Genomic DNA, 27,678 nt, shown 5'->3' with positions numbered 1-27,678 from the left:
TAACCCTTAAAAAAGTGTAGTCCCTACCACTTTCAAATCATTTCCACATTCTCCTTAATTCCCGTGCCGAAAATTTTTAAGCCATTTATAGTGGGACGGAGGGAATTTATTAAAATGGATGCGACTTTGAATTATTCGAGAGATCTTCATAATTCTCTTGATCATTTTCATTATTTGAGCTAATTTTATTTAATTTATGATGAGGAGTGAACACATATGTCAAGATAAGAAGCCACCATGGAAGCCAGGAGATGGGTCGCGCCAACACTGATCTAGCCAAGACAACCGAAGACCAGCATTGGAAAGATAATGGCATCCGACAAAAGCTGACCAATCCGTTTATTATTAGTGCTCTTGAAAGATATAGTTAGTTAGACATTAAGCAGTGTACGTGAACACTCATAAAAATTACTATTGTACCCTTTGTATTTGTTGTATAAATAAGACATTGTATTTATTTAGATGAGGATCTTTTTCGGTCATTCTTGACTCTCTCTTTCCAGTAGCTAAAAGCTTGTAAATGTAAATTCTCTTGAAAATATAGTGAAAACTCCGGCAATCTCCCGTGGACATAGATCATTCGATCGAACCACGTAAAATCTTTGTGTTCTTTATTATTTTATTTAAAGGTGTTGATACTTGTTTCATCAATTTATATTTCGTTAAAAGAATGAAATCGAACTAATCTTAATAATAAAAATATAATTTCATATCTTTTATCAATCATATATAATAAAATCCTACATTAATTAAAAATTAAAATAACATGAAAAATAACGGCGACGTCGAATTTGCGCAACCACGCTTCAACTCGTCGGGGTTCATTTGCGATGTATTTTTGCCTATGAGGATAGAGTCGGCCAGCAGTATGAAAATTCTACATTTTTTTTTATCAAAATAAACGGAAAGAAGAAGAGAAATTGAAGATGAAAAATAGGATGAAGAATTGTCACAGCCCGCAATCCCTAAGGATGGCTTAACCGGGGTTATGACTCGGGAAGGGGATTAAGAAGCGGGGAAAGAAAGGGGCATTTACTTAACAATCAAACATTTTACGAAAAGAGACATTTATTATATCACACTAGGATCATAACTGATCACTTGGGCAAAATCAAGACATTCGTTCGGGAAGGCCCGTCGAAGTGGATTACTCAACAAAAGAGTATCATACTTAAAATAAAACATTATCATAATCAGAGTATCTTTCAGCGGAAATACGTGTGAGTTATACATATGAAGATGTATACTCAAGGTTACATTATTGTTCTATGTCAAAAGGTACATCCGCTCAACTCCACTCCATTCCATCACCCGCTCAACCTGCACATTAGGGAAAACAACATGCAGGGCTGAGTAAAAATACTCAGTGAACATGTGCCGGAAACATAACATTTTATATCATTTATTGTACTGCCAACAGTAACACACAGGGTTTTACTTGAAGGACCTGTGCTTACTAAACATTTTCTTTCATTTCATAAAGTTGGATGCGCATCCCATTTTCGGTCTATATGATCCATATCTGTTCCTTTTACGCGCCGGGAAGGAGGCCTCCTTCCACGGACGCTAAGACCGGTCGCAAGCGACACACAGTCTCCATGAGTGTACACGTTAACCCTTACTAGCAAACCTTCGTCTAGCGTAGGGTCCGAATTCGATTTCCTTTATAGTTGGCGAACCAACACAGATAGGATACATACATAAAACATAAACATTTTTGGCAGACAATCATTTCATAAACATTTCCTTTCCTTCCATAAGAACCATTCATCATTTAATCATTTCCATAAACATTTCATTTCATAAGAACCATTCATCATTTGAAATAATATAGTCATATCATATCATTCATTTCATTTCGTATAAGAGGCCTGTATGCAGGGGATCTCTATATACGTGTTTTAAGAAAGCCCACCTTATTCGTTCCCACAACGGGCGTAGAGTTACTTCCCTCTTTAGCTATCACTTCCCGTCTGGACCTTTATTGACGAAGAATCGATAAGTTCGAGAAGAAGTCGTGAAAGAAAGGAAGGTAGGTCTCTAAACTAAACTATTTTCTTTTAGGGTTCTAGCATCCATATTAATCTTGTCTTGTTCAATACATCCAACTCAAAACGTTTATCAAAAACTAACATTTAGGTTCGAAACTAATTATTCGAACATCAACATGCGCATCAATCATAACTCGTTCTACTCATGCCATCAAGTCAAATATTCCGTCATTTAAACACAAATCATATAATATCACATAGACAAATTATATCATCGTAGATCATGCTTTCTCATACATAAAATAATTTAATCCTTTTCAAATAAACCATATTAATAAGACGTTTGAAAAGAATTCAATAATTAAGAGTTTAACTCAAAATATTTTATTTTAAAGCCCATTTATAAATACTTGAAATAAAAGAACTCGATTTATATAATTAATTTAAAGGTTAATATATAATTAAATTAATCAAGCTCAATTTAAATTAATAATTAAGAGCTCAAATAATTTAAATGGATATAAGCCCAAATTAATTAGATAAATTAGATCCATACAATTTTTGTTTAATAAAGGCCCAAATCCTTTAAATAAAAAAAATAGGCCCAAATTTTCTTTTAAATGAAATAAGCCCATCTGCTTTTTTTTTGTAAAGGGCCGAGCCCAAACATTTAAATCTAAGCCCATCAGTTGAAAAAAATAAGAACAAGGGCCCAAAGCCCATCCTCATGCTAACCCTAAATAAAATACACTCAGCACACACACATCAGAAGCCTCACACACCCTCTCATCTCTCTCTCGGACGTCTGCCCGGCGCCGCCGCCTCCGCCGCCGGCGAGCGGCTGCTCCTCTCTCGCCCTCTCCCTCAAGTTCTCACCTCTCTTCTCCCTGATCCCTCTCTCTCCTTCTCGGCTGATCCCTCAATCGCTCACCTCTCTCTCGGCCGCTGGACCCAAGCGCAGCAGACACCACCACCGCGGTGCGCCGCCATCGCCGGGCCGCCGCCTGCTCCCTCATTCTCGCGGCAGATCCGCCGCGGCCTGAAGACCACGGCGCCGTCGCTCATCTCGCCATCTCCATTTCCTTCTCTTCTATTTATCTCTCTACACGCCCTGACCCTCTCCCTCTCTTTCCTCGATCTGCCGGAACAGGACGCACGCCGCCGTCAAAACGGTGCGCCGCCGCTGCTGCCTCCGTCGTCCTCGCCGGTGGCTCACGGCCAGGAGCCGTCGACCGCCGACAACCAGGTATACCCCATCTCCCTATTCTCCTTTTTCTTCCCTCATCTTTTCCCTTTTTTTTAAAAAAAATTAAAAACTGAAGTCCTTCCTCTCTTTCTCTCTTGGCAGAACGGAACCACCGCGGCTCCGCCGCCGTCTCGCCATCGCCAGAGACGGCGAGCCACCGAGGCTGCCCTCCCCCTGACCTCGACTCACACATACAAAAACAGGGACTCAAGCCTCACATTCAGTTCATAAAATAGCATAGGGTTTCTTAGCACATATCATTCTCAAACTGTAATTGCTTAACCAAATCTGAATTTCTTTTCTTGCAAATCAAACACTCAATTAAAAGTTTCAGTTCATATGTGCATATGTAAACATGTTGTGAAAACAGCCGTGTATGAATTGGTAGTTCCCTTGGTGGTTCTCTGAAAATTGAAATCAAGAAGGCGATGATACCTTGAATAGGTGTGGTGGAAGATATTTATTTCTGCAGATTTTGTTTATCACTAAGATTAGAAACGTCAGTTGTGAAAAAAATTGAAAGAGATGAATATCCTCATTCTATTACCTTAACTTGCTGTGTGAAATTGAGACTGCAGAATTTAGAAATGGTGAAGTGAGGTTTGGGTGAAAAATGGTGTAGATTATAAAAGAACAATGGGTTGGTGAGGATCGTGGAAATTCTTCAGCTTTAGTATGAACATGGATTTTTTTTTTCCAGCCTACTATGTATGACTGTGGACTTTTTGTCTTGCATAATTATGAAGTCTGAAACTCATATAAATACGTTAATACATATAAGCCAAATTCCTCATTTGAAGTATAAAATCTAATTGAGTTTGCCATTTAAATAAATTAAATAATCGCATATGCTCACTTTAACAATCAATTAAAAGATCTATAATTAACATTCAATGTTAAATAATCGATAATAAATTAATGGACTCAAAATATATTTTGAATGCATCGTCCACTGAAAATAAAAATAAAAATAAATCATCACGTATATAAATCATCAAATTCATATAAGTTCGTATTTTATTAATGGATGCTGAACCCTAATTATCAAAATAAATCCTTAATCAGTCATTAGAAGATTTTAAATCCTCAATTAAAAGTCGGGTCATTACAAGAATAGATTCATGTGAATAGCTAGAAGGTTGAAGAGTGTAGTATTTATAGAAGATTTTCGAAGTTTGTTTTCTTTTTAATTTTTGCCTTTTTCCTATTCGTGCAATCGTGCTAGAAGTACGCGTCTTCTCTCTTCTCATGTGCACTCGGTGCGCGCACGCGAACCGCTCCCTCTCAGCCCGCCAACGGTAGGGGGCTCGCGCGCCCACTCTGCGAATCCTACTGTGAGTCCTCTTAGTTTTGAGCTATTTAAATATTAACTTTTATAATGTAGTTTGAAATTTTAAGAGTCCAAACTGTTATATTTAGTGTGGGTTATTAATTTTGTTAATACTAATCGTTTAGTAATTTGCTCAAAAATGAGATTGAATTAATTATTTTTTTAATGTTTCTTTCATCATTACTTAGTTATTATATTGAGATATCCCACTAATAATCTCTCATACCCTTTTTAGTAAAAAAATTAACTATTTAAAATATTATTATGGTGAGCCTAACTAACTTTATACACCAACTCACTTAAAATAATCCTTAAATATCTTCCACCAACTCACTTTATACACTAACTACATTTTTTTTAATCTTCATGCCCAAAAGTAATGAGATATTATTAATGGGATGGATGAATTAATATATAAATTTAATTATTATTATTATTATTATAGTCAAATTTAATATTACACTCGTTGAGATGATAGTTATTTTACACTATTTTAAATTAAATACTAATATTTAAATTAACACATTTTTTTCTTATCAATTAATCAGACTCATAAAAATGATGACATATATTTTGATATTTTAAAATTAAAAAAAAAAAATATTGTAGCATGTGCATTGCATAGAACGTCATACTAGCTAGATTAAATCAATAATTCAATAATTATACTACTTCTAAAATTTTATATACAAAATAAGAATTTAATAAAAAATTAGTAATTAAACACTACTTTTTAAATTTTAAATTCAACACAGAATTCGATAAAATTTTGAGAATTTACATGCAATTAATTAATCTAAAAATAGACATTTACTTAATATTATCACGCGTCGTTTATCTACAAATGCAATAAAAAAGAAACAGAATATCTGAATTGCATTGTTTGGTTGGTTGGTGTCGATCGTAAAATAAACAAAAAATAAGAATAAGCATCATCACACAATTACCATAAATTTCTCTCAAATTCTCCACTCTCCATTTCCCTATATAAACCCCAAGTGATGTCGCTGTGGATGACAAGATAAATAATTTAACGAAAAATGGTGGTCACTTGTAATTACGCCGCCGCGGCCCTGGCCGTCGTCCTCCTGGCCGCGGCGGGCGGCGTGGAGTCGATCGGCGTGAACTACGGCACCCTGGGCGACAACCTCCCCCCGGCGAGGCAGGTGGTGCAGTTCCTGAAGGAGAAAACGAGCATCGACCGCGTGAAGATCTTCGATGCAAACCCCGACATCCTCGGCGCCTTCGCCAACAGCGGCATCTTGGTGGCCGTGACGGTCCCCAACGACCAAATCCCGGCCCTCACCACCGCCAAGGCCGCGCGGCGCTGGGTGTCGGCCCACATCAAGCCCTTCTACCCTGACACGCACATCAACTACATCCTGGTGGGCAACGAGGTCCTCCACTGGGGCCCGCAGAGCCTCATCGACAACCTGGTGGCCGCCATGAGGTCCCTCCACAAGGCCCTCCACCACGAAGGCATCAACGACGTCGCCGTCACCACTGCCCACTCCCTCGCCATCCTCCAGCCCTCCGACCTCCCCAGCCTGGCCAGCTTCCGCCCCGGCTGGGACGTCGGGGTGCTGGCGCCCATGCTGGAGTTCCACCGTCAGACCAGGACGCCCTTCATGGTCAACCCCTACCCTTACTTCATGTACTCGCCGGAGAAAGCCGACATGGCGCTCTTCCGCCCCAACAAGGGCCTCTTCGACAGGTCATTATTTTTATCAATTCACTATCTTTTATCTCTACAATCACAAAATTGTTGTTTTATTAGTAAAATTTCCTAGAGATCGATGCTTTGTGAGTGTAAATTATTATAAGGATAGGGAATTAATTGCCCTAGTCATGCTAGTCCTATCAACCCTTTACAATCGCAAATATGTCTCTCCCTCCCCAATATTATTGGCCTATTTTTCTTTTGGGGTGTCCCATTAATATTAGCCTATTTTTATTTTTGATAATAATTGTACACTACAAATAATTAATGTGGCCCTACACATTTTTACCCTACAACCTTATTCTAAAAAATACCCGTGCCCAAAAGAAATAGGCCAATAATAATGAAACGGAGGGAGTATTTTATTAGTTCACTAAATAAAATTAATTTCCTCTTCAGTTCAATAAAAAAATTTATGATTGTGAATTATTATATAATAAAGATCAGTGATTTTTTTTTTTAAATCTTCGAAATTATGTTTTCAGCTTTACAATTAAAAAATTACTATTATAGTTGAATTAATGAATAAAATTTGTGTGTTGAAGGTACACACGGCGGACGTATGGGAACCTTTTTGATTTTCTGATGGATTCAGTGTACATGGCGATGAAGAAGATGGGATATGGTGATGTGGCGATTGCGGTGGGGGAGACGGGATGGGCGTCACAGGGGGAGGTGTTCGAACAGCCCAAGTGCTCGGTGGGGAACGCGGCGGCGTACAACGGTGCATTGGTGAGGCATTTCAACTCCGGGAAGGGGACGCCGCTGATGCCCCATAAGAAGTTCGAGACCTACATATTTGCACTCTTCAATGAGAATCAGAAGACGGGCTCTCTCGCCGAGAAGAACTTCGGGCTTTTTCGGCCCGATTTCACCCCTGTCTATGATATAGGGATCATGCGGGTCGGAGCCACTGCTGGCGCTGCCCCTACTAAGGTATCAATAACACAATAAACTCAAATTACTTAAAAAAATATTCCCTCCATCTCATTAATAATCACTTATTTTTTCATTTTCGTCTCTCCATTATAATGATTTACTTCAATTACTTAATTTACACATCATTCTTACAAGTGATCCCTACTTACTTTATGCTCTAAAACACTCTTTATTTCTCATGCCCAGACAAAGTAAACCATTATCAATGAGATGGAGGAAGCAAATAAAAAGTACCCCGGAGCATTAGTGCATAATTAAATTTTAATTATGACAATATATTAGTATAATTAAAGAATAAATATTAATAGAAATTGTTGACTTTAGTTCATTAGTGCATGCTTTCAAATATATATAGACAAATTTTTACCTAATATAATAAATAGAGTTAATATATCATATTGTAAAGATAATAAATACTTGGTTATGAAGATTATAAAAGAAAGAGATGAGAAGTCGTTTGTTGATTTAAAGTATTAGTTTATCCTTAATTAATACTCCCTCTATCTACAACAAAATGGGGCACAATTATTATTTTTGACATCTATAAAAAATTGGACATTTTTTTCTTTTAGTACATGGGCTTACATCTTTTTAATATCTTTTATCCTTACAAATATCTCTTGTTTATTAAAAAAAAAATCACCTTTATTTCAATCACAAACATTCATTTCATATAATAATAGAACTATTTCTCCACTACTCATTTTATTAAAACATGTGTCCAAAAAATGTGCTGCATTTTTCGTGGACGGAGAGAGTTTGAATTAACCTTAATTTTACGATTAAAATTGTGTTTGTGAATCGATGATTAAAATATGATCCATTCACGAATAAGAAGCTTTGTGATTAAGATCGTGAAAGTGAGATATTTTTGGTATTTTTTTATGGTAATAAGTATTGTTTATATTTGCAATAACACAATGGATATTTAATTAGTTGATATGCATGCAGAAGGTTGGGAGTCCGGCAATTGGGTTCGGTAAGAAGTGGTGCGTGTGCAACTCGGACGCAAGCGAGGCGGTGCTGCAAAGCAACATAAACTACGCGTGCAGCCAAGGCATAGACTGCAAGCCCATTCAACCGGGCGGCGCGTGCTTCACACCCAACACTCTTAAAGCTCACGCTTCCTACGCCATGAATGCTTACTATCATGCTAAAGGCCTCAATCCACTCAACTGTGACTTCGCCGGCACCGGTGTCGTTATCTCAACTGATCCTAGTATGCACCCCTCTCTCTCTCTCTCTCTCTATATATATATATATATATATATATATATATATATATATGAATTATTATTTTGTGTTCCTCAGGTACACCTGCATGCAAATACGTGGCTTGAGAATAACCATTTTTTGTTGGCGAAGAGATTAATTGTATTTATATGTCTTCGCGGGCATGATGTCCACAAAAGAGGAAGGAAATATGATTGATCTCTATACAACGAAATATTATATACAGGTCTTTCGATTCACGGGTTTAATTTTTTCTTCAGTAAAAATATTAATTAAATAAAAAAATAAAAAATTAAATTTAAAATAAATAATAATCATCAACACAATTATAATGTTATTTAAATTAAAAAAATACATTTCAAATTGCAGTTCAAGTTCATACAAAACAACTTCAAAAATTTATGACGGATAAAACTTTGCAAGGCGAATTAGATTTCAATATCAAATTCAAAAAAAAAAATGAATTTTTAGGATCCAAGCATGACATGCACAAATAATTATGTGTTCACTTCATCAAAACATTGATTCAACTCTAAAGTTTACATATCAATCACAGTGTAAAATAGCTCAATTCGATAACACTGGAGATAAAATCATTTTTTTTATAATGTATATTAAATTATGAAAATATCCCTACTATTTTTTAAATCTCAAGGGTTTAGTGACACCACCCACTCCTAGCTTCGCCCCTGATTATATATAAATATGGTGTGGTTCTAGAGAGAACTATATTATTTGTGAGAACGTGAGAACCATCAAATTTAATGTATTCACTGTAAAAATTAATGCATTCGCTGTTAAAATTAATGCACTCAAAAAAATAAAAAAAATTGCTCCCTTCAGGATTCGAACCCAGGATCTGCATTCATCCAACAAGATGATACATCCACCGTAGATCTTGATAATCGAATGGCTGAAAATGGTTCTCCGTTCTTTTTTTATTTATGGTTCTTTCTTGAACCTCTCCCTATATATATATATATATATATATATAGGGGTGGGCTACCGTGAGAGCACATCTTAAAATAAGAAATAAGAGCAATTTTTAATGTATGAATTTTATGTAGAACAGGTATGAATTCGTTGTATACAGGTATGAATTGTGAAAAATAAATTTTTGCTACCTTCGGGATTTGAACTCAGGACCATAAATCCATCCCACAGGATTATGAATCAACCGTAGATCTTGATGATCTAAGGACTGAAAATGATTCTTATTTTATATCTTAAGAAATGCTCTTATTTTAGCCCATCCCTATATATATATATATATATATATATATAGGGATGGGCTAAAATAAGAGCATTTCTTAAGATATAAAATAAGAATCATTTTCAGCCCTTAGATCATCAAGATCTACGGTTGATTCATAATCCTGTGGGATGGATTTATGGTCCTGAGTTCGAATCCCAAAGGTAGCAAAAATTTATTTTTCACAATTCATATCTTTATACAGCGAATTCATACGTGTTCTACATAAAATTCATATATTAAAAATTGCTCTTATTTCTTATTTTAAGATGTGCTCTCACGGTAGCCCACCCCTATATATATATATATATATATATATATATATATATATATATATACCTATATATATATGGTGTGGTTCTACAGAGAACTACATTATTTGTGAGAACGTGAGAACCATCAAATCTAATGCATTCACTGTAAAAATTAATGCATTCGCTGTTAAAATTAATGCATTCAAAAAAATAAAAAAAATTGCTCTCTTCAGGATTCGAACCCAGGATCTGCATTCATCCAACAAGATGATGCATCCACCGTAGATCTCATGATCGAATGACTGAAAATGGTTCTATGTTCTTTTATTTAGTGGTTCTTTATTGGTATATCCAAGGGTGATGATTCATCTAGTGAAAAATTGATATTTTCGTTAATTGTCATAGATATAGGCAATCAAATCTTTTATTTATGAAATATTAATTTGATAAAGAGTAATGCATCGACGTATTATGTTCATTGATATGTTCGTAGAAAATACTAATGAACATACTAATGTTCGTTGATATGTTCGTAAAAAAACAAATGAACATACTACTTTTCGTTGATATGTTCGTAAAAAATAAATGAACATACTAATGTTCGTCGATATTTTCGTAAAAAAAATGAACATACTAATATTCGTCGATATTTTCGTAGGAAAACAAATGAACATAATAATGTTCACATATTATGTTCATTGACGGATCAGGTCCCAGAACAAGAAGTTTCAGAATTATGGGATTTATTAAACGTGATCCCAGATTTCAGTGGATTTAATCAACCAATATTTAATTACATGAAAAATCAAATCAGGAAATTATATGAACCGTTAGATTAAGCAAGATCGACGCACATGATTTGGTCTTTGTTCTCTATGTAGGGGAGTGGTCTCCATAAAAGCTAACCCTATATATATTATATAGTATGTTGTGAGATGAAAAGAAAATTTAAAATATTTAATGTCAAATTTTGATAATATAAGTATTAAATTATAAGGTCATGTTATAATTGTGATAAAATTGAAAATTGATGTATTTTCTGGTCAAATTATAAGGTCGTGTTATAAACCTGAAAATTGGAAAACTATGAGTATTTTCTGGCAATAACCCCAATAAAATAAATAGCGACATTATTGAGAGTTGAAACATTTTAGAAGTTAAATTGAATTTGCAATGAGATAGTTTGGGTTTTAAATTGTAATTTTCTTATTGAATTACAAATCAGTTTCCCAAAGTCCTAATAAGTAGATTTTCAACAACTAGGGCTGATAAAACGGTTCCGGTTATCCGGTTATAACCGAAACCAAACCGGAAAACCGATTAATCGGTTAACCGATAACCGGTTTTTACCGGTTCGGTTCGGTTTTCGGTTACTTAGTTATCTATTAATCGGTTAATCGGTTTAACCGGTCGGTTAACCGGTTAAACCGAATTAACCGGTTTAAGATTCTATATTAATTAAATAATAGTATATATTTTATTAAGTTGTAGAGAATTATTAAAAGAATAAAGGGGTTAGGCCATTAGGAATACCAACGATTTCCCACTGATCCAATTCGGGAATATGCCTTCCCCTTCGGCCTTAACAGTTCTCCCAAATCTCTCTCCCATTCTTCTCTCTCAGCCGCCTGCAACCTCTATCTCCGGCGAAATCGCCACCGACGTCTCACCTCCGCCCTCGCTTCTCACCCCTCTCTACTTCTCTCTCTCTTTCTTTCATTCTCTCTCACGCCAACTGCCTCTCTCCCTCTCTGTCTCCTCGCCATAGCACATGCAGCGGCGACCGCCTCCGCCACTTCTCAGTCCCGGCGTCGGCTCCTTCTCCTACTACCCTGACTCAAAACACCAAAAACCCCAAAATTCCTCCAATTTCAGAAAACCCCACTCCCTAAATCAGATCCCTAATTTTCTCATGCTTCTACCCTCGCCGTGAACAGCCACTGCGCCCTCTCTTCTCTCGGCGAACGACGAGAACCGCCGCCCCCTTCTCTGCCGCAGTCCATCAGCCACCGGCGCCCTAGCCGTGATTCTCACCCTTGGCCCCAAATCACTCAACGGAGACAACAATCACCAAGCCTAGCTGAGTTCACAATTATTTAATATGCACAGCAGCACAAGGCTTGCTTCTATTTCAATTCTGTCATGTGTCTCCAAATTAAATGTAAAGATCCAATTTTTATCAATTAGTAAACTTAGATGTATGCGTGCTTGTGCTTGTTGGAATCTGATGCTTGTAAATGAGAGCAGAATGCTCTATATCATTGTATATGTGAAATGAAAATTATCTGCCTCGAATTAACCGGTTAATTCGGTTAACCGATTAACCGCTCCGGTTAACCGGACTGGTTAATCGGTTAACCGAACTACAAACCGGTTCGGTTATCGGTTACCATTATAGCTGTTAATCGATTCCGGTTAACCGGTAAACCGGTTCGGTTAAAACCGAACCGGACCGATTACCAGCCCTATCAACAACCATACAATTCGTACGTAATATATGTTGAGAGGTTTTACTTGAGACGATAATGAAATAATCGCTATACACAAATCCACCGGAGAAATACAAAGGAAAATAAAAATTCAGGCTTATCTAAATGGCAGTCAAGACATGTTCAGGAGATGCTAAATAGGAGTATGATTTTTTTTATATTTTTTTTAAATGTGTAAATAAAACTAGGAATCCAGAAATAACTCCAAAATCACATGCAAACTAAGCTAGATACATTTAAAGCAGCAGTCCTGGGAAAAAGTTAAAACACCAACTGCATCAATTTCATATGGAATAACAATACAAACAACAGGAGGGAGGGTGAAAATCTTCTAGTACAACAATGAGGCAAATCCCAAATGGATACAGCCACCAATCTACAACCACGCTAGAAAAAACATTAGGCGGACGATGTGTTTTCGAGTAGCAGGATCTAACCTCAGCGGCACCCTCTACCGGTGCTACTCCACCACATCCTCGCTGGGTCTCCGTGCACCTTCTGCATGTTGTCTGCTACTTGTATGCTTTTTATGTTTCCTGCTCTTTGCTTTCTTGGCCTTCAATCGTCGTTTCTTCTCATTCGCATCAACCCATGCATAGTCGGATGGTATGTTGAAAGGATCAACTTCATCGCGGAAGCTGCGGCCTTCACTGTCGCTCGACTGGCCCCCACGGCTTCCCCTCATCCAAGAAATCCATGATGAAGAACTCTCAGATTCTTTAGACTTGGAATCTTGGAAATGTGCAGGGCTGGAGAGAGGGGTTGAGAACTCCTCTATTGGCTGAAGCTCCTCGAATTTTGTAAATGTCACCAGCACGCGTATTGTGGGGACAATTGGAATGGCAATCTGTGCAATATGTTTGTCAGCATCCAAACCATGGAAATTAAATACGACAAGTCAAAGCTAGGTATACACAATTAGGGCTGGGAATCGGGTCGGGTTCGGGTACCCGAACCCGAAAATCCCCTAAACCCTATACCCGACCCCGACCCCGAAATTGAAATCGGGTACCCTAATACCCGACTCGGGTATTCGGGTACCCGAAATTACCCGGTCAAAGCAGCAAATTCAGATGAAGAAAATGACCAAATTCAGATGAAGAAAATTACCCGGCCCTTTCCTTTCGGCTTTCCCTAATCAGCAAATTCAGATGAAGAAAATGACCAAATTCAAAGCAGCAAATTCAACATTGACCAAATTCAAAGCAGCAAATTCAACATTGACATAGGAAATCTGTATTTAAAAAAAAAAAAAAAGAGAAGATTAGAAGAAGAAGAAGAAGAAGAAGTCGGAGCTCCACTGGCGACAAGCTCGGCTGCTGCTCCACTGGCGACAAGCGCGGCAGCTCCACAAGCGGCGCGGCGGCGGGACGGGAGGGCTGGGACTGGGAGCGAGCTCCCCACTGGCGGCAGGCTCTGGTCTGGGCGAGGGGCGCCGCTTGGTCGCCGACTCTGGTCTGGGCGACGGCGGGTGGGCTAGGGGCGGGTGGGCTGGGCTAGGGGCGCGCTGGAGTGGGGGCGGTCGCCGGTTGGGCTGGAGTGGGGGCAGTCGCCGGATGGACTTAGGGCTAGGGATTGGATTGGGATTTGCCGATTTGGGAGTTCTCTCAAGAAACAAACCGTGAAACCGGGTATTTAAAATCTAGAAATAATTTAAAATCTAATTAATTAAAAAAATCGGGTATTTCGGGTATACCCGATACCCGATCGGGTATACCCGATACCCGATTTTTTCACACCCTAAATACCCGACCCCGATCCCGAAGTTTTCGGGTATAGGGTACCCGATACCCGATTTTTTCGGGTCGGGTATCGGGTACCCGATTACCCGAACCCGAAATTCCCAGCCCTATACACAATCACAACTATTGTGTCTCCCTGCTTACTCAGACGACACTTCATGCAAAATGTGAGAGGTAAGAAAGGGTGAATGACAAACTTATACACAAATATGGCTTAATTACAAGCTCCAAGCACACAGCATTTACACATCATGGTATAACATAACATTCAATCATTTTATAGTGTGGGAAACGGCCACGTCTTCTAAATAATTTTCAACAAGTGACAAATTAAATCTCCCAATTGAAAATTCTTTATATAAGCTTTCTTTATTTCGTTGCTGCACCATAATTATGCAGCTTTCTTATATGTAAGTCTTAGTTATTAGCCACAATCAAGAATAAACAAAATTAGGAGGTCCAATGGACAGCCAACATATTGAACGCCTACATATTATTTCTCATCCGAGCACTATCTAGATTAACAGAATCACAAGTTGAAACTAAGTAAATCTTAGTAGAAGAAATTGCAAATGCGCCAATCAAACTAGAACGAGATGAAAAAGAAGCTATAACCCTATGATGCAAATTTTTCTGTCAACCCATGTCGTCTAGACTTGCTTCAGTACCTGAGTCGATTTATTCATTGACTGGTAAATGCAACTAGCAGAGACTCAGGTATTCACAGAAGCATGTGAACCGCAAGAAAGTAATACTTCTGGAAAACCAAAGCAAACACTCGTAACATAATTACAGGGACTATTGATGATCAATTTTAAATATGATCAACAATGGCTATGATAAGAAACTTCAGTTTAATAGGTGGAATCTCTATGGAAAAGAATTGGAAACAGAAGGCAGAAAAAATAGCACATGAAACAGCCATCAACAAAACTAATGCATCAAAAGTTGGAAATGGATCTGTAGTAAGTACCTTAACAGGAAAGGTTCCCAGAGGCAGCTTGGTAGTCAAGAGCTCGCGAAGTCTTCTGACAGCTTTGACCTTATTAGCCAATATGTCAAGCAAAGGCAAGAGTTCTTCTGTTTGCAAGGGAAAATCTGGTGTCAACCATAAAACGGGTCTCAGACCTTTCTTATATTCACTTTCATTCTTTGATTCAACAGTCACTCCTTTCTTCTTTTTCTTCTTGCTACTTTTATCTTTTGATTTCTTAAGGTCCCCCATATCCTCCCTAGGAAACTCAGATGATGATCTGCGACTGTCATTAGCCTTCTGCTTGCTATCATCAGGTGCCAACTTTGAAAACTTCTTCAGAATTTTTGAGTCGTCAGGATCATCTCCAATGTTCTTTGAGCTCTTTTTGTTCCAAGCAAACCAACCTTTCTTCTCTTTGGTGGCACCATTTGATTCACAACTATCAAGTGAACCCGCATCAAAGTTCTCATGGCAATCTTGGACCTCACTGTCTTCATCCTCACCAAACCCATCCCCTATCCGGAGTGCAGAATCTAACTGCATTCTTTCCTCAGCTGTCAGTACATCATCAAACTCATCGTTTTCAGCCCCATTCGCCAATCTATCATCCTCATTAACTGAAAAAAGCTCCTCATCAGTCATAGCACCGGGAACTCTCCTAGACTTCACACTCACCTGTACATGAAGCATATCAAAAACCTTGGCTTTCCAAGAGCCAACCATCTCGGTCCTCTCTTGTCTTCTCCAATTCAAATGAGGGACAAGCTCAGCTTGAGTAACATCAATTCCAGGTCTGTACATATTAGTTTGAGACATCAGAGCCACTTCATGCGCAACCTCAGCTTCTGATGGTTGCACACCAGCTCCTTCTAGGGCATTTGTGATCTCTTTCTCCTTGTGAGCCAGCACAATCAAAGATCCAGGAGGCAAAGATACATTTCCATCCTCTGAGGTATGACCCTCTCCAAGGAAGAGAAAAGTTTGATCAGAGCGTTGGATACGAAATCCATCAAACCCTGCAAGGGTCATATCTGCTCGGAGGTTAGAACCACGTTTCCATATACGGTAAGTGTCTGAAGGGGCAATTCTACCAATGAATGGTATCACTGAACTCTCAAAGTGGAAGGTAATCTCCATATAAAAGTCGCGGATTCGAGCTGCTGATGCCACAATCCTGGGAAGCCTGCGGCACCATTTAGCCCAGGCAAGAGGCTGGTAATGCCGGGCTATGATCATCGCAATGTTCTCCTCCCTTGTACAAACTGCCTCCTGGAGTGCACTCCAGCCATTCTCATTTTGCAGACTCCAATCAGCACCTGCTGCCATTAAAATCTCAGCTGAAATTGCATCATGCAGCCGCACTGCCAGATGCAAAGGAGTTTCCCTGCCCGGAACATCTCGTCTGTCAATCATTACAGACACAGCATCAGCATCCTCTTCAGCAGCCATAGACTCAGCCTCATTATTCACCTCCCCAGCCTTGGCCAACTTAGGAAGCGCTGCCACAATCCGTTTCAATGCTGCATAATCACGTCGAAGCACTGCCAAATGAGCAGGACTATGTGCATATTTTGACAAATCCTCCATTATTCCGTTTTCCTAATATCTATCTTCGTTTGCCCTTTCACTCAATCAATTCAAGTAAATTAAAACTTCGCCAAAACCTTATTCTAAGAAGAATCTCAAAGCACGAGCTCTCCACCATAATGCACAGCAAACGCAAAGAAACTATAACAGTTCCCGGCTCCTAAAAGATCCCGACTATGAAGCCGAAGTTTCATCTACGTCAACGTCAAATTCAATTCTTCTAAACAGAATCTTCAAGATTTCCTCAACAACTCACCAATACCCAATAGCCCCCAAAATCTTGATCCCAACTTCGCATCACCAGGAATTAAAAATTCTGAAAATAAACAAATAAACAAATAAACAAAAACCCAGCAAGACTAGCTCAACACACTCGATCTAGCTCCTATTCTAGCTCAAGACTTCAATTAACTCTCCCAGCAAAAATAAATACAATCACACAATACCAGATAAAAACGTGAAATCAAAACATTACCCGAGAAACCGAAACGAAGCTATCCGGATGAGCGTGAAATTAACGAGACTCGCAGATTTGAAATTGATGTGGATTCAGATCTCCTAACCGCGCTTTCTCTCTCTAAAAATGCAGAATTCCTGTAAAGATTAAGAGAGAGAGAAAGGCGGGTATGGTGGTGAAGTCTCTTTTGTTAAAGAAAAAAAAATGGCATCTGCAGCTCTTGCTGGCTGCTCATACTGTTAGCTGTTTCTGGAGAGAGATTTCACGATTTGCCCTCAGATTCGAACAATATTACCATATTGCCACTCGCGTGACATTAAAAACGTATCTGCCCACTCGGCCCCCCTCCAATTGATGCTCACACGCTTTTTGCTAATAAAGCCACAAATCTACACTCTCAAATTCGCAATTTCATGGTTTTATTGTAATTAATGTTGCCCATTTGTTTTTTATAATCACAATTAATGCAACTATACAACATTAAATCTCAGACATGTCTCTCAAATTATAGGTATATCACTTTAAATAGTGTGAACCATGTGAACTATGAATAATGGGAGTTTAATACTCCTCCGTCCATCAAAAGTGTAATGCAATTTTAGGGACGGGGTTTTAACAAACAGATAGGAGATGTGTATAAATGAGAAAATTGATTCATCGAAGTTGATTTGTTAAATACTTGTTAAATATTTTTTTATAAATATTGATTATCAAGTATGAATCATTTTGAAAACATAAAATATGCGTACCAAAATAAAAACATTGCACTTATTATCAACAAGTCATAATAATAATAATAATAATAATAATAATAATAATAATAATAATAATAATAATAAAACACACAACGTTCTGGTAAAATGTAAGATTTGTTAATTGAGTCGCAATCTGACCCGTTTTATCCCAATTCTGGCATCTTTATTATGTTGGTCAATATAGGAAATTGTCACAACGTTCAAATTTTTGGATTAATATATCTTGATAAAGTGAACGTTAAATGTAAAAATCTATGACTTAGATTGGTATTGGTGGTCATATTTTAATTTTATTGAGTCGATAAGTTAATGCCTAAGATTAAAAGTATGTATTGAATGCTATATTGATAGTTATTAATGTCTTTGAGGCTAAATACCTCATGTTTGAATTCATTATGTTGTGGCCTTTAAAAATTTATGCCTATAGAGTCCATGAGTTAATGGGCGAGGTTTGGTCTAAAATTACAACTTAGTTCTAAGGGGATGTTTAATTTTAAGAATCGACATAGATAGATAATTAATAAGATTATCCTTTATTTATTAAAATTGATTAAACTTTGGAATTTTCAAGGCCCTTAATAATTTATATAATTTGAAATAATTTATCTTTATTCATATTTCTTGAAAATAGAGGATCGTGGAAATACTAGTCGATACTCAATCATGTACTTTATCAACCTGATGATTGTATTAGTTTAGATCAAATCTATTTGTGTAGTTTAGATTAGATCTATTTGTACACACAAGTAAGAGTTTCCCCCCAAAAAAAAAACTTATGCTCTCAGTTTTGTAATTTAGCGCTTGAATTTATGGTAAAAATGGATATTTTGATTTGTGATAGGATGAGATTTATTTGTTTTTGGCAAGACAAATATCCCTTTATACTTGTCAAATTTGGTCGTTTGTCCCTTCAATTTTGATTTGAACCACTAAATTAGTCATAAGCATTCATATTAGGACTATTTTGTTTCCTCAACCATTTTGACGTATTATTTTGTTGTCTTCTTGCTCTCCATCTTCCTTGAAGTAAACCTCTTGATACAAATTTTAAGAAGATACAAAAAGAATTATTAGAAACGACAAAGAAGAAAAGGACAGCAAAATAAAAGACATTTTGAATCATAGATTCACAAGTAATATTAATTATTCCATTTTGTACGCGTTCACTCCTCCAATCATGTAATTTGATGCGTTCATTCCTCCAAATCTTGTAATTTGATGAAGCTTTGAGTTTACAAATGTATTTATACTCTTATTCAACGGCAAAATTATTTGAATTGTAATTGTGTGTATTTAGCAAACAAATGAATCACATTATATTTTGCCTATGTTTTTCATCCATGTGTGATGTAGAGAAACTTTGTACTCTAGCTTGCTATAGGCCCATGTTACTGCAACTAGAAATAGTACTACATATTTAACATTTTCTAATGAGTAGTTTCAACACCAATGCTCCATAGTCAAGATCATTACTGAGGCCTAACAATTAAGGGCCTGTCCTCTTTTAATTCTTATTGATAAATTTATTGTGGGGAAATTAGAGATAAAAAAAAAATTCTTTTTTTTTTCATTTCCCTCATTTTCTACAAAAGAGAATTTCACCAATTTTTCGTTCCTCCTTTTTACTTTAAGGATAGATAATATTAGCAAATCAAAAATAGAAGAATAATATCATCTCTTCTTGGAGTGAAAAGAATGAATGATAAATGATGAAATTCTCTTTATATAAAATAAGAGAAAATAAAAAAAATATTTAAAGGAAACTTTTTTTGTTATTCCTCATTTTTTCATGATAAATTTATTAATCAAAGAAAAAACACCCTAACCGGCGTGCTTTATTTTCATTCTTTTTTCAAAACAAAATGACATAAAAAAACAGCATATAAGGAGTTGAAAATAAAGGAGGAAAAAAATAAAATACAACGTATATGAAATTAGGGATGAGGGTCAGAAGATGCAGCAAAATAATGGGTGGGTGTGTAAGCCAGTGTTAACCCTGGGAATATAATTTTGTGGTTTAAATTTTTTTCAGGACTTTTATGTTATAATGTAAGGCACATCACAGTAGAAAAAGACGATACGAGATTTTAATGTAAATAAATAACCATTTCTGATTATGCAATAACATCAATGCACAAGGGCATGCAATAGTCAGAATTCAAAAAGAAAACACACACACACGTACTTGGGAAACCATGTCCAAAGGAATGGCTGATGCAACTAGAGAGTGAATAGTAAAGCAAGAACAATGTAGAAAGTTAGCAAACTATATTTTCCTTGAATGACAGAGCTGTGCTCCAAAAAGCATAAATTTGAAGACAAAGTGTTCCACAAAATGTGTGTTGTGTGTGAATTCTGTGTTAGCTAATGTAATTGGACTAGCAATCGCCTTCGCCCCATGTTATATATGTACAACATACATGTAGCCAAGAAACAAACACTAAAACTTCCTTGCAAATAGCTCGCAGGTAAGTATGTTGTCCATGGCCGTCGCCGAAGTTCCAGCTGCCAGGATCGGAACTAGGGTAAAGAATGGCTCTGTACCACTCTCGATTCTCCTGCTCATCTCCGCAAATTCAGTAAATGCATTGGTAAAGATCGTCGACAATGCTGCGTGGCTGGTTTCAGGACTTGTTGAGAAATAGATCCTCAAATTCTGAAAGCATAGATAGATATTGATGAGAAATGTGGAGATCATTTTGCTAAGATGCATATAAAAGAATCAAAATCGACCGTAGACTAAGATGCATATAAATGTAATAGAAAGATGTCAAAATTAGAAAAAGATTCATACTAAATTTACTTGTTTGGATAATTTTCAATCTATATTTTGAGTTGTTTCTCATTCACTCATTCTGTATAAAAAATTACTCAAATATATGAATCAGTTCGAATCATCAACTTTTTTGAAGGACAAATAACAGTTTACACAAGTCTTTTTTCAAGTAACTCAATCCATCTCCACACAAACAATCAATTTATATTCAAAATACTATCGAGCAACCATATATCGGGGTTAATATTGGCGACTCAAAGGTGATGGGAGATTAAAACCATCAGAAATGCATTTTTGAACAATTAAGCTTAGTACTACCATAGTACCATCCAAGAATCAACTTAATATGTGTGCGTGTGTTGGTCAAGCGGTAAGGGGTTAATGCCTGAGGCCAAACGTCTTGGGTTCGAGTCCCCTGTGGCTCGGCCTTTAAATTTCTTTGTTTAGTACTGTTAATTTATCAAAAAAAGAAAAGAGAATAAACTTAATATAACAAGTTAACGACTGAATATAAAGTAGAAACATGCAATATGTTAAGTATGGAATATAAGGAACAATCAAATAAAAGAGAAACCGGTGAACGCATCATAATTTAAGATTCAGTGTGATGTAAGAGAGAATAACTAACCAATATATCATCCCAGGAGAGATCATTCTCAAGAAGAACTTCATTGAGCAGGTAGATGCAGAACTCAGCTATCCTTACGATTTTCTTTTGAGTATGAGCTTTACATTCTGATTCATTGTAAGCAGGGCTAGTAGTCTGAGAACAGATCTTTGCCGCAATCTCTTGCGTGATAGATATCGCAGCTGCACATATTCTACTGCCAACGATACATTTCTGGAGACAACCATTGTGCCAGCTTTCATGCTCAAACCCCCAATAAGCTTGTTTCGTACATAAATCTTGTTTGGTGACACTAGTTGGGGTTTCCATATTCTCCCCACTGTAAAGAAGGGGTTTAACTTCCACAAGAGCTCTGAAACAAAAAAAAAAAAAAAAAAAAAATGAGCCCCATATATTAAGTTACATTCATGTGACTGCTGCGTATCATAAGCTAAAAGTAATGCCAGCTCAAAAACTCTGATGATTTATGAAACTTAAATACTAGATCATTCTTTTGGATCATTGGGCTTGTGCGTTATCTACAGAATGGTTTATGCTAATAGCTGCATGAAATGTAATGATGAATCATAAGCAACAATTATGTAAATCACCTTTTTGGCAGATCAGGAACCAGAATGTACAAAATGACAGGATCATTCACTACAAGCGCATTTGACTTGCTTCCATTATTCAACTGCGACTTTATTTGCGCAAGACAAACATCCATCTGATTATCAACACCAATTCGGTCTGAAGAACTCAAAGATGCCGAACAATAAATAACGAGGCAAATAGCAGTCGTAGATATTGAACAGTTGAAACATTTTGCAACAGCTTCACTGTTCTCCAGCGCTTGTTGAAACTCCAGCGGAGGACCTTCAACAGAGAACAACATCGTTGGTGGGTCAAGCCCCAACTGGCCAGCCATTTGCAGAATATTCTTATGCAAGGTTGCCTGAAAAATATGCATAAGTAAATGAGTAATAAGCTGAAAGTCACAACATGTGTTTCTTCGGGAGTTGCAAAACATGAAATTATAGTGCAACAAAAATATTATAAGAAAAATTAAAAAGATTCTAGCTTCATAGTGGTCACTTCCTATGGTACTAAACAAATAAAAAAGGCTGATATGTTTTTTGGCTACATAAACGTTTAATTAGACAAGAATGAAAAGAAAAGACGTGATGTTTTTGTGAGTATCAACAAAGAATTCATTGCAGAAATGTGTTTGAAGATAGAATTCGATAAAGCTATGTAAATCCCATAATTGCATAGAGACACTGAATCATGTTTTTTCTCCTTTGTTTTGGGAAAGTCTAGGTATCTAACCTGGCTGTACGGACCGATACAACTCGGAGCCCACTCTGAAATACTTTGAACATGCAAAACATTTTTAGTATTATCATCTGAAACCAAGACTTCTACATAAGCTCTCCCAAGACCAGCTTGCACAAGAGGAAGTTCTATTGTCGACCGTGATGGCACACCAAAACGACACTTCTCTTGAGTAATGAATTTCACATATTCGTTGTTTGCTAGAGCAAACTCGTTCATATCATCTATATATAAATGTATATATAGAACGTTCTCCCAAGAGCAATTATTTTCATTGAGCAACAATTGTATTTTTGTTAAAACCACCCGCAGATCCTCTTGCAAATCTGTAGAATTAAAAATGGTGTGACCGTGTGAGTACAAAAACTATGAACGTCCAAATGAAAGATCTCTCCATTATAAACATGGAAAAAGAGAACAAATTCATGAGGGAAGTAAAAATGAATTCAGCCAAAACTATTATCCATCAGAATTTATTTTCATACCTACAGAGGTTTTGGAGGCATCCTGCAGCCAGCAAGTAATGGAGAAAGTATTCTTCTTCTTGGATTTTGAGAAGCGAAGTTCTTGTTTTGTATCTACTCCTAAGTCAGATATCACAACATCTTTAGAAGATGGAGCTTCCAAGATATCCTGGAAATCTCCCACCACTTCATGCACTAAGTTGGATTCTCCCACAGGTACCTCATTGGTTTTGTCATTATCAGTGTTAGACAAGGGGACCAACTTCTTCTCCAAATGATATTCCAGGGGATGAAGAACTCCTACAGGAGCTATTTGATCTGATGAATGTAATATGACTTCAAATTTATCGAGCACTATTCGAGCATTCTGGCAAGATATATACATGTCAGTATTCCAAGGAAAAGGGAAAACAAGGTACAGTTAAGATCAAGTGGAAGTTATATTAGATGTCATAGAATTATAAGATGAGCAAAATTAATGCATTTTCACCACTAACGTCTTTATGAAAGTTGCATAAGAAGCTAAATGTTAGAGAGAGATGCAAGCTCACTTTGAAAAGGGGACAGTCCAGAGTTAAAGTTTCATATTCTCCCCCTTCACCGCATACGTTTATCCCATACAACCTGCCAATAAATTAGCCAATGAGAAATGTTGTGGAGTCAAATACCACAGAACACCAGAGATAAGTAGGTTAACATACTCTTTTAGCTTGTGAAGATGGGACTCTAAATGTGTTAATTCCTTCCCCAAGTGCTTTGAAGGGACCAACCCTATCGCTGCTACCTAATAGAATGGGTGGTAGAAGGAAACATAGGAGTTAGATACTGCTGATACTGAGATGAAGTTAAAACATATAAGTTGGTCAAACTGATAAATAAAAGATAATTTTCTGCAAGACCATTGCCAAGAAAATAGGAAGAGTTAAAGTTAAGAATGATGATGTCCTCAATTTAACGAAATTTGGATAAACAGTAATTAGATGTGCATAAAAGTGTTGAATAACAGAATAAGTTACACCAACTATACCTTTACTGTGATGGCAATAACTCCACTCCTTATCTGAAAACAAGTAAATGAAAGTTTGGTTTATACGAATTAAAATAACACTTTCTGCTGGGTACAAAGAGACAGAGAATTATCATTGATAATGGAATGTTGTATTCTATAATTGATTAAATGAGTTCTACCATTTCTTGAAGGAGCAATGATTGATCTTGCTTCCACAAATATGACAAAGAAACAATCCCCAACCTAGAACACACACTTTCCACACGTAACCTTTGATAGTCAGACGCAATAGCACCCGAGGATACTGCTGAAATAGATGGTATCTGCCTCTTAACTTCTTTTAAGAGGATCAACATATCTTCAACTTCATCCCCAGGAGTCATATTGTAGCTAAGGCCATGATGCCTGTGAAGCATAACATACCAAATTATCAAGCAAAGAGGTGGGAAACTAGCAAACCTACACTTGATACATATCTCGTAAATAACAATGTCATGATAATTAACAGAATTTCAACTTTGTAATGAAGAATGTAAGATGATATTCTGTAAATATTCTTACATCTTCCTTGTATTCTTTGTAACTGGAAGTAAGGCCATAAATTTTGTCTCTTAATATATTTTACTTTTTTTAGTACACTTGCAACAGACTTGCTGGAATTCCCACCACCTGAAGGTGGTTTTTAAATTAAAATTTAGAATGAGATGCTATCACTGGTATTGCCAGGAATCAGGCTGTTAAATTGTTTCTGATGCCTCACTCATATGTCAGATTTCACTGACCTAAAACAATGATACAATATAAGTTATGTAACAACTGATGCTATCTATTAGACCCTTTTAAATCTTACAACATGATGTGAGGTGGGAGTATATCTCCCTCAAAGATATGCAAAAATTAAATTGCTAATATCATCGTGAAGTTGGAACCGAGGCGCATGAACAGCATATAAACATTGACAACCTCCACCAAGTGATTTATGTTAAAAACAGGAAAACCTAATGAAATACACAAGAAGAAAAAGCATGTCTTGATCTGCAAGTGAACCCAGGTATCCTAATTGAAGGACGTACCTTGTAGTTCCTTGAATTCGTCTCCTAAACAATGGAATCCCCATGCATTGTGCGTAGCTTACAACTATTTGGTGTCCCACCTGCAAAAGAGATATACATTACACACTTCGTGAAGTCATAAAGAAACAAGGGAATTTTGATCTTACGTTGTGGATTGAACAGAATAGTTCCACAAGCCAGCAAAATTTCAGCAACATTGGCACTAATTTGCAATTAAATTGTCTACAGTAACGGATACAAGCATTACTAAAAGTTTAACAGCATCTCTTAGTCTAGACTAATATTTCAGCAGTAAAGTCTAATTAGTTATAGCCAAAATATTGTATTCCATCCTCTGTTGACTTATATCCCTTTGCCTCACTACATTCAACTATAAGCATGAAATAGCTGCTTAGCCTAAACATCATGAGTTTTCTCGTACAAAGAACTAGAAGATGTGTAGCACAACTACAAAAGTAAGTAGTAACTAGTCGAGATTTTCTAATAGTTATTTACAAACAATAAAAGAATAAATGGAACTGGCTTCTTCAAATTGAAGAACATTCTACAGGCAATAGTACAATGACGCAAACCTTTCGACTCACTCCACATCCCTATAAATGCCAATAATTCGTACCTAATAGTCTGATCACCAGAGAAAAGTAAGCAAACAGAATATGATTCATTTCGTATATCAAACTTCTAAAGTAGAGAATTTCATATTCCAATTAAAGATTGACAAAGAATAAATCAAGTCGAGGTACAGGCTTACTGTCTGATACATGTAGCTATCGAGCTCATCTTGATCTTCATCAATAGGCATCAAATTCGCCAGCGCCACAATCTGAAGGTTAAAAAAATAAATAAATAAATAAATATATATATATAGAGAGAGAGAGAGAGAACAAAGTGAAGTATGAGCGGCGAATTCATCATCGCAGATGAGATGAGAAGGAAACCTGATGACCGTACTGCTGGCATTTCATCATCGCATAGCAACTGTCCTTACCGCCACTGACTAGCGCCACTACCTTCATCGTCGGCGCCGGCGTGGTTCCGGCGGTTGAATTGACTAGGGTTTAGAGTCCACTTTCAGTTTCAGCGAAGCGGACCAATAGCATTCCAGACAAAGGTTCTGAGCCACGTCATATATCCTACTTTATTTGGAAACTGGAAGAGAATCACGCTAGTACTATTTTCTACACGACCCCGACCCGATATGGTCGGGTAATATCCGAGAATCAATACCCGGTAACCCAGTGCCCTATTTTTCCGAGTATGGGATACCCGATCCCCGATTCGATGGGTACCGGGCTACAAAAGTGTTTTAATGGATCATAACTTCCATGAAAATTAATCACGTTCTCTGTATACTGGAGTATTGTTATACTTATACACAATCACAAAAGATTGTAAGACTATATGAATTTTAAACCTTAAGGTCGTGTTTGACTATATGGTATTGATAAGGCAATTTAGACAAACCTAAGCAAAGGAAGCTGGGGCAAGGGTGTGATTTTGATATCGCCTATTAAAAAACACATTTCCAGAATTTTTGTGTTTGATAGATATTGGTTAAAATGTGTGTATTACATGTAATTAATTCTTCGATACTCAAGGGTCGCGAAATTCTTACCGTCAAGAAACTCAGAATTTTCCACAAAATTGGTTCGAGATGAACTCAGCTCAACAAGGTTTGCTTTAACTCCTTCTTGATCGTCAAATTTCTGCTGTACTTTGTCAAATTGATTGTGGGCATTTTATATTCTCTTTGTGTTTCCAGTGATTAGTTTCGTCAGTGTATACTTTGGGTAGATGTCAATGATGTGTGTTACCTAAATGCTTCGATGATACTTGATTTTTTTTTTATTGGTGTAATTATATCTTTGCTTGGTCATGTGTGCTAGGGTTTTTGGTGTCTTCATTGCCAATGTGTTAAACTTAATACGCCAATAGAATATATGTGAGCTGCTTGTTGGGTTTTGAAAGTCACAAATGTGTGAATACTGGTTGGTTACATGGCATCGATCTAATATTGATATGGTACTCTAATATGTGGGAAACAGGGAGCAATGAGTTAGGGCGTTGTTGTGCAAACAAGATGGATAAAACACGTCTGAGTTGGACGGGTAAGGAGGAAGATTCGCTGCTGAGTTCGTTGAAAAAGTTGGTGGCACAAGGATGGAAGTCCTTCCGAGCAGGGTATCTTAACAAGTTGGAAGAGGTGATGAAGAAGGCGTTTCTGGGTACTGATTTGAAGGGTGTTCCGCATATCAACTCAAAGATATGCGCGTGAAAAAAAAACTACTACAGCCTTTCGTTGATGTTAGGGAATACTGGAGTAGGCTTCAACGTTAATGAGGACCACATGGTTGATTGCACGGATGAACAATGGGAGCACATAGTTAAGGTAGTTAGTTCTATTTTTGGGTTATCAGATTTCAGCAGAAAGTATTCACATGGA

At 37.0% G+C, this 27,678-nt stretch overlaps 3 protein-coding genes and 1 long non-coding RNA gene across 5 annotated transcripts; 2 read left to right on the top strand and 2 right to left on the bottom strand.

The window, feature by feature from the left end:
• Window positions 1-2,930: 2,930 nt before the first annotated feature.
• On the top strand, window positions 2,931-3,570 carry LOC130997460 (uncharacterized). The gene is made up of 2 exons (XR_009093097.1): window positions 2,931-3,237; window positions 3,340-3,570. It is a non-coding gene; the product is annotated as an uncharacterized LOC130997460 (long non-coding RNA).
• Window positions 3,571-5,448: 1,878 nt separating this feature from the next.
• LOC130997429 (glucan endo-1,3-beta-glucosidase-like) lies at window positions 5,449-8,684 on the top strand. Of its 2 annotated transcripts, none has more exons than XM_057922744.1 (4): window positions 5,449-6,281; window positions 6,833-7,223; window positions 8,178-8,445; window positions 8,538-8,684. In XM_057922744.1, the coding sequence occupies exons 1-4, from the start codon at window positions 5,608-5,610 to the stop codon at window positions 8,564-8,566; spliced, it is 1,362 nt and encodes a 453-aa protein (XP_057778727.1). In that variant the 5' UTR covers window positions 5,449-5,607; the 3' UTR covers window positions 8,567-8,684. The 2 variants fall into 2 exon arrangements, with proteins under 2 accessions (XP_057778727.1, XP_057778728.1); XM_057922745.1 differs by having other exon boundaries at window positions 5,518-6,281; window positions 8,181-8,445.
• A 4,021-nt stretch (window positions 8,685-12,705) lies between these two features.
• LOC130997424 (uncharacterized) lies at window positions 12,706-17,690 on the bottom strand. Its single transcript, XM_057922739.1, has 3 exons — window positions 17,235-17,690; window positions 15,170-17,075; window positions 12,706-13,301 (listed from the first exon to the last, which is right to left on the bottom strand). The coding sequence occupies exons 2-3, from the start codon at window positions 16,757-16,759 to the stop codon at window positions 12,915-12,917; spliced, it is 1,977 nt and encodes a 658-aa protein (XP_057778722.1). The 5' UTR covers window positions 16,760-17,075; window positions 17,235-17,690; the 3' UTR covers window positions 12,706-12,914.
• Window positions 17,691-20,222: 2,532 nt separating this feature from the next.
• LOC130997423 (diphthine--ammonia ligase) lies at window positions 20,223-26,404 on the bottom strand. The gene is made up of 12 exons (XM_057922737.1): window positions 26,174-26,404; window positions 25,987-26,058; window positions 25,236-25,315; window positions 24,342-24,567; window positions 24,181-24,213; window positions 23,855-23,937; window positions 23,705-23,777; window positions 23,175-23,520; window positions 22,684-23,015; window positions 21,966-22,309; window positions 21,376-21,727; window positions 20,223-20,627 (listed from the first exon to the last, which is right to left on the bottom strand). The coding sequence occupies exons 1-12, from the start codon at window positions 26,249-26,251 to the stop codon at window positions 20,412-20,414; spliced, it is 2,235 nt and encodes a 744-aa protein (XP_057778720.1). The 5' UTR covers window positions 26,252-26,404; the 3' UTR covers window positions 20,223-20,411.
• Window positions 26,405-27,678: the final 1,274 nt, after the last annotated feature.

Source organism: Salvia miltiorrhiza, chromosome 8 (genome assembly GCF_028751815.1).
Source record: "Salvia miltiorrhiza cultivar Shanhuang (shh) chromosome 8, IMPLAD_Smil_shh, whole genome shotgun sequence".
Classification (NCBI taxonomy): domain Eukaryota; kingdom Viridiplantae; phylum Streptophyta; class Magnoliopsida; order Lamiales; family Lamiaceae; genus Salvia; species Salvia miltiorrhiza.
This window is presented reverse-complemented; position numbering and strand designations above follow the sequence as displayed.

Bases quoted from the DNA above. Each gene is read 5' to 3' on its own strand.
- LOC130997429 (XM_057922744.1), top strand. From the start codon at position 5,608: ATGGTGGTCACTTGTAATTACGCCGCCGCGGCCCTGGCCGTCGTCCTC. The intron at 7,224-8,177 runs GTATCAATAACA...ATATGCATGCAG, and splicing joins CTGGCGCTGCCCCTACTAAG to AAGGTTGGGAGTCCGGCAAT. The intron at 8,446-8,537 runs GTATGCACCCCT...TGTGTTCCTCAG, and splicing joins CGTTATCTCAACTGATCCTA to GTACACCTGCATGCAAATAC.
- LOC130997424 (XM_057922739.1), bottom strand. From the start codon at position 16,759: ATGGAGGATTTGTCAAAATATGCACATAGTCCTGCTCATTTGGCAGTG. The intron at 13,302-15,169 runs GTACTTACTACA...CATATTGCACAG, and splicing joins TGGGAACCTTTCCTGTTAAG to ATTGCCATTCCAATTGTCCC.
- LOC130997423 (XM_057922737.1), bottom strand. From the start codon at position 26,251: ATGAAGGTAGTGGCGCTAGTCAGTGGCGGTAAGGACAGTTGCTATGCG. The intron at 23,778-23,854 runs GTATGTTAACCT...ATTTATTGGCAG, and splicing joins CATCTTCACAAGCTAAAAGA to GTTGTATGGGATAAACGTAT. The intron at 23,521-23,704 runs GTGAGCTTGCAT...ATATCTTGCCAG, and splicing joins TGGACTGTCCCCTTTTCAAA to AATGCTCGAATAGTGCTCGA.